Source organism: Aulonocara sp. 'chitande type north' Nkhata Bay, linkage group LG20, assembly GCF_057382095.1.
Source record: "Aulonocara sp. 'chitande type north' Nkhata Bay isolate Kocher_YH1m ecotype deep benthic linkage group LG20, A_spYH_male_GT1.1, whole genome shotgun sequence".
In the NCBI taxonomy this organism is placed as follows: domain Eukaryota; kingdom Metazoa; phylum Chordata; class Actinopteri; order Cichliformes; family Cichlidae; genus Aulonocara; species Aulonocara sp. 'chitande type north' Nkhata Bay.
The window spans coordinates 11,253,792-11,260,935 of NC_141363.1; the positions used below are offsets into that span (position 1 = coordinate 11,253,792).

General features: G+C 43.2%; 1 protein-coding gene across 2 annotated transcripts in view; it reads right to left on the bottom strand.

The window, feature by feature from the left end:
• The window catches only part of prex1 (phosphatidylinositol-3,4,5-trisphosphate-dependent Rac exchange factor 1), a 78,675-nt gene extending 71,578 nt beyond the window's left edge, over positions 1–7,097 (bottom strand). For both annotated transcript variants that reach the window (XM_086277375.1, XM_086277374.1), the window contains exon 1: positions 6,688–7,097. In XM_086277375.1, coding sequence (XP_086133501.1) covers positions 6,688–6,831 — 144 coding nt within the window. In that variant the 5' untranslated portion in view covers positions 6,832–7,097. The remainder of the gene's footprint in view (positions 1–6,687) is intronic.
• Positions 7,098–7,144: the final 47 nt, after the last annotated feature.

Below are 7,144 nucleotides of genomic sequence, written 5' to 3' on the forward strand. Positions count from 1 at the left end.
GATAAAGAGACAATAGGTCTGGTGAATTAAAAAAAAAAGAAGAAAATAAATAAAAACCACTATCTATCCTGCAAAAGCTCTTGGAAGCTGAAGAGTCCCTGCAGGATGGATAGAAAATTGAAAACTTAACGTGTTAATGTGCCATATCAAAACATTTTTCTTAAAAGGTTTCCTGTCAGCACATGAGAACAAAAACTTTACGGTACCCGCATGTATGACTCAAGCCTTTTATAAAGCCACGTGAGTTGGCAAAAATGTCACCACAACTCGCAAATGCCAAAATAAAAGCCCTTCAGCTACAATGCCCAAGATTTTGTCAGCAGCTGTCATGAACAGTTACCACAACATTGTCAGAGCTTCTTTGACTAGCGGGGGGGTTGAAAACAGAAAACGCCAAAGAGCCTCACCAGTTGGCTGGTTGGTAAATTGTTTATCTCGAAGCTCATTAATTAAGTGAGTCGTGTCAAAAACAATTTTAAGATAACAGCGAAAATGTTCTTTGTTTTTAGCTGTGGCATTTAGCTGGAAAAGAAAATCTTGTGATGTTCTGGGTGTTCACTCCAACACCAGACCATCACATACAGCTGACATGCTCAATCTGTACTGTCTGCCGCTTTATATGAAAGCAGGAGTGCAGTGTCTAAGCTTCTGGTTTAAAATGATCATTATGAAATAAGTCCTGGTTGTACAACATAGCAGCTACATAACAATGACACCATATGCATTACGAGCTGCCTATAAGCCTCTCTTGTATGCATATCTGTCTCTAACAAGTATGAAACAGACTTAAAATTAAGTAGTGACTGCACAACCAAGAAGATAATGCTGCTGTTTTCAGTAGCTTATGGAAACTTTCCCCAGGTAGGTGAAATGGCGTGAGGTTGAAATAACTGTGTAAACTCTATTTGGCCAATCAAAAAGAACCTTATTGTTAATGGAGAGTTAAAAACAATTCAAAGTTAAACAGGAATAACCCTTAGATGGGGATTCACCAGGTGGACAGAGCAATATTCAGTTTGCCAGATCACAACATTTCTAGTTGATCAGAAAGTAATAAAAAATGAAAAAGGCAGAGATTTGTGTACTGTGACTCTAAAGCCCTGTGAGGCAAAATGGCAGTTTGTTATATTAGTCTGTATAATTAAAACTAACTGGCTTGGTAAGCTTGTCCATGATTTACCAAATATCTTTGCCACAGTCAGTACCCTTAATAAGTTTTGTGTGAAGATGTACTAGTCCAGCATTTTTCTATTAGGCAAATGACCTTTAACCCCCTCCTGAAAGAAGACCCACATCTGGTAGTATTTAAAAAAGCAAACAAACATTGTAATCCTGCTGCCTCGCTCTGTAAACCAAACCCTCAAGGGAGAGCTTGTGCGAAGTCATTCTGCAGACATCCGTCCATCCTGCTACCTTTTCACCACGCTGCACAATCGCTGCACCCGGTGTCTCCCCTAAGAGAGTACATGCGCCAACTTCGTCCAGACTACGATGTGATCTCGAAGAACATTGGAGGTGTCACATTGCCTTGCTTTTACTATTCAGCCCATGTCATCTGCTGTATCTTATATCAGCCTGTTAAAAAGCACAGTGCCCCAGATACGCGGTTTTACCATTTCCAGCCGGTACAAAGCAGTGAATGTCCAAGTTCTCACCAGACATTACATGATCTGATATCAGACACATTGATATGCAAACTGATGAAATCAGATTTGAAAGGACACACTCCTGAATAGCTCCACTTCTTAAAATGCTACTACTAAGAGAGAAAATTCTTGGACACAGTAAAAAGGGATTTCTTCTGATAATCTGCAAGCATCTCTCGGAAAGAGAAGGAAGCTTTTCTTTGCTTTTGCATCATGCCTCTGGGTGTTACAGTGGTTTAGACTTGTTAACTTGAATACTTTAAATTCCTGCTGCAGTCTTATGCTTCAAAGAAATAGCTTATCAAAACACATGACTAAAAAAAGCACAGAGATTAAGTTGGAAACTGACATTTACCACCCCGACATTGCAATAATTTCGTCTGGCACAGTACCCGCGCTGCAAGGTACCAATTGTCCAGACTGTGATTGATGGGTGCACAGCAGCAGTAGCTTGAAACCTTATTTATATGAAAATTTGCAGCTTATGTAATGAACTGAAGTACAGTTAGCACAAAAGGCAAAGCATGTACTGATTATTCAGCTGCATTCAGAGGCAAGGACTATTTACAGGTTTGATTAACCTACAAGTTACATGCTGTATGAGAAGACTCTAAGAAGACTGTCTACACTCCCAAGTTTGTCCAGCAGGGCTTTTAACTTTTAAAGCCCAACAATACTAAAAACCCTCAAAAAGTCCCAGCAGTCTGCCACAGTAACTGTTCTACCTGCTGTTCAGTCTCCACAGGCTGCCCCCCAATGCCCTCACTCATATATGTGGAGTGTGTGTGACTTCAGCTAAAGGCTGCAGTGAACTGAAACCACCAGCGTTGTGGCTACGACGAGAGCTAGAATCTTAAGCTATTTATACGCCCAAGCCCAGAGAAATCCGATGCTGGTCTTTACAACTAAGGAGGAACAGCGAACGAGAGAGAGAAAGATGGACCGGACAAAAAAAGGTGGGGAATAGGAATATGAATGGACATTATATAGGAAAGTAGGAAAAAGGTAGACACAGGCTTGTGCTTGCAGGGGGGAAGCTTGGAGCTGTCTATCTGCATGTTTACCTTTGTGAGCACTAAGATGTGTATACCCGTGTCATCCTGTTTGCTCAGCTACAGCCAAAGAGGTGTCTAGCATCAAAACACAATTTCACTTCTTCATGGCAGCGCAGGTTAGCATCGGATGAGTACTCTCACTTGTGTGTGGCCCAAAGTAAAGGTCACAGTCCTTCCAGATGTTTCCTATTATCCCGCAGCACTGACAGGACCTCTGCGGTCACTCGACTCTTTTCCATCACTCACTTTTCAGAATTACGAAGGAAGGTCACAAGCCAAGAAAAAAAAAACTATCGGCCACTCATTTCCAGGATTCACCGAGACATGGGTCAGCCTGGTCAAAAAAGAAAAACAGTCCTAAATGACAACCAATCATATTCATGGCATTCAAGGAAAATTCCTCACATCTAGCAGGTATGACGCCACCGACCACATTCCTATCACAGATAGCCTAGTATTTTGGTGCATCACGGCTGGGAAAATCCAGCTGCGCAGATTAAACCATACCCTGAAGAAAATTCCCATAAATCTATCGAGCTAGGATGTGATTGTTTCACACAAACAAACAAGGGAACGCATCGCGACAAAAGCTTGAAGAGCACAGCAATCTTCGTAAAAAGGAAGCAGCTTGTTAAATGTGACAGCTTCCGATCTGCTCAAAGAGTTAATAGATTTAGAGATTTGCTGCGATAACAGTGAGGGAGGAAAAATTAATCCTCTAATCCCTCTTTTCACACACCCCCAACCCCCTTCTCACCTCTTGTCCTCACCACTATCCCCACACGCTTCCCTACAGCACATTGGATGAGCTTGTTGGCGCTGGTAATTGCCAAGGGATGAGTGACATGCAGAATGGCTGAGGTGCCAAAGCCGGATAACCATCTCTTTTTGTGTGTGTGTGTCATTGCAATCATTGCAGCTGAGAAGCTGCTCTGCTAAGGGATTTTTTTCCACTGGGTTTTTAAAGTGCATAAAGGGAGGTGGAAAATAAATCAATGATAAGGCAATGCAGATGATGAAGATGGTCAACAGCTACTGTACTATCAAACCCTCAACAAGACCAGAAAACAATATCATAGCGCGAGCGGTTACAGATAAGAGAGAAGCTGACATGCATAAAAAGAATCAGTACACTGAAAAATTAAGTAAGTCATAACTGATGATGAGAAGTAATCCAAACGCTACATTCAGAGGGGAACTAATCTATTTCTAGGGGAATATGGTTAAGGGGTGGGGGGTAGATAGACTTCACGGGGTTAAGATTATTCGCATCTTAGTGCGAGTTTCACACAATCAAAACTAAATAAAGTGGCAATTGCATTCAATACACGTGGTGTGACAATAGCATGCCTGGACTTGAAAGCTGTTCAAGCGTAAACTGTGCTGTGTTCTAGTCACAGGCAAAATTCACTTTTCATTACACAGCAAAATGCATTAGTATTCAATGCACTGTGAAATGAGCTGCATTCTGGGAAATGTGGGAGTTATCTAAGCAATGAGGAAGGGTGAGAAAAAGCTGAGAAGCTGAACAAAAACCCTACTTATTACCATTTTATTTAAATAGGCTGCCCATCTCAGCCTTTTTTTTTTTTTTTTTTTTACACTATGGGGCGTACGCATCCCCAAACTATCTGCCCACACCTTTACTGAAACATATGTTCTGAGCTCCCACAGCCAGACTTTTCCTTATCAACACCACAGTGAGCTGCATGGTGACATAGCCTTGGCTCCCAGCAATGGTTCTCACTGAGGGTTTTCTGCCGAGCTGGACCCTGGACAGAAAACACTGGGTGGTGGAGGGGGGGATTCGCAAAGGATTGGCCATGGAGGAGGTGGTGGAGAGCAAGGCTTCTTTTCTCGTTTTGTTCTGGATCCTCATGTTTGCCTTTAGCAGTGTAAGCACCTCATCACCCATCCACCCCCCCCAGGTGAAAATTCAGTGGACAGTGTCACATGTAGGTTAATGGGGAGCAGTGTGTTTTGCCATCAGGCCTCTTTAGTGCACACGTGAAGATGACTGTTAACGAAGGCATTCACAGACATGCATTCCAATCCAAAGAAACACTTGTTAACAAGATGATACAAATAACCAACCTGTCAGTTTCTGCAGCACAGAACATCGCTGGATATGATTGGCATTTAAAAAAAATTTTTTTTAAAGATGCTGGATTGTATTGAGTAGTTGCCAAATGGTAGTATTTACTTTTAAAACAAAATCTCATTGGCTCATGAAATGGGCATAGAGACTATTCTATGAAAAGACCCTGGCAATAACATTACATCACACAAGCCAGACCATATCACTTGCCTCAGGCTAAACACCATGTGGCTTAAATCAAAAGACTCCCAGTTCACGTGATGATAGGTCGGGGTATGGCGAAGAGCACGAAGCACTGACAGTTTTGATGTTCAGACGTCCCTGATAAACCTTTGAGACTTCATCATTACCATTGTGCGTGGTGAGAGTGGAGGGAGGTCAAAGAATGTCCCTTTGCCACCTTGCAACAGAAGATAAGCCTCAATTGAGTCCACTGTTGAGCTGGATACGGAACAGTGAAGTTATATTACGTAGGTATAACTCTGAAAATGCCATGCACCACGAATGGCATGACACGGCGGTGCGGTGAGCCTTCTGCACCGGTCACCTCAAGAACTTTGAGGAAGTTCAACACGTGACAGCAGAGAGGAAAGAGGGAACCGTGACATTGTTTAGCAAAAATGCGTCATATGTTGAAATGTTGAGAAAAAAAAAACCCCACCAGGAAACGCAATATCACCATAAACTGTTTTTAAAGGCAAAGTGAAAATGATGAGAATCAAAGTCTGCCATCGAGTCGGCAGGGTGCAAAAGAAAGATAGACGTAGTTGTCCTGACCTTTATGTGCAAGGGGCAACGACAGTGGGAATTTCCCTGAAGCAGACAAATAAGCCATTGTATATAAAAGAAAAATAAGTAAGGTCACATTATAGTCATCACATTAAATGCAGCGAGGTGGAGTTAACCACGCTGTGGTTATGAGTCTCAGCTGGAGGCAGGAGCCACCTGCACTGTACAATTACCAGAGATGACAAGGCGGGGATGAGGGGAGGAAAGGCCAACGGAAAATGACAAGGGGAAGTAACAAATTGAATAGTCCCCCTGCAGGTGGGTGCCATCTATACTCGCGCTGTGCTCGGCGGCTGAATGGAGCATGCAAAATTACCAGGACGTTCATTCATGAGGTAGCTGATATACAAAGAGCGAATAAGCAAACGGTTTCTTATCGCTGTCTGAAAAAAGGAGGCGTGACAGGGTGTGATATTCCTGAATACCTATTTATTTGTATTTTAAAAAATGCATGTGCGAACTGGGCTCTCCTTTCCTTTGTTTGTTTCAAGCTTGAGCTTTAACACACAATGGAAAGGTGAGAATAACACCACCACCCTCCTCAAAACACTAAATATGTATGAGTCCCCGCAGACGTCCCAAGAAACACGGTTTAACATCTCAAAAGTTTTCATTGATAACAGTAGCCTCAGATGCACGCAGATCTTTTACAAAGCTGTCAGTCTGCGTCGCAATTAAAAGCCCCGCAAACAGCAGCAAACGGCAACTGCGCGTCCCAAGCCCGTTCCTACAGAAGAAGCGTTCACAGACTGCGCTGAAGTAAAGGTTCAAGCAGCCCGTGTGGACACAGAATCACGCCAAACTGAATGCAAATTTATTGTGGTTTAATCTGACAGGTTAGATCAGATTAGATCTTTGGGGTGGATTGCTTTTTTGCTTTTGTTTTTTCCTTGCAAAGGCTGCTTCTTAATCTTTTTCTGTGTATGCCGATTTAAAAAGAGTAGTCCGGGGATTGGAAAAACATCTAGAACACACGAGATGAGCGTGCATTCGGAAACAAATAAAAAACCTCCGCTAATATACAGATTTGTAACTGGAGTTTGGCATCATGTTCTGCCAGTGTACGGGAGACACACTTGCGAGAGGATGTCAAACTTACCGACTGGAGGAAAAGCAACGTCCGAACATAATCCCTCTCGGTGTTCAGTATTTCATTTAAAACACACAGCCTCAGCCGCTGCTGTCGGTCCGAGTCCTTGGCTGCGGGGATACAGTTTTCCTGATGCCCGTCGTCCTCTTCCATGACGGTAACTCAACCCTCAGAAAGGTCGCTCTCTACAGAAATACTCTCCTTTTTTTCTCCCCCTATGTATCCGCACTTTGTCGGGTCGTTGCTTCAGTCCATTTTTGCATTAGGAAGTTTTTCCCGAAAACCTCGCAGAGCACTGTTGCGAAACACTGGAAGAAAAGTTCACCAAAAGTACCAAACAACAAGCAGAGAGCCAAACGGAGTGAGCGCAGTCACAGCAGCAGCAGCAGCTGAGAGCGAGCGAGGCAGCAAAGCGGAGAGAGGGGAGGAGGGGGAGGGACCCGCTGCCTGCCAGACACATAGAGAG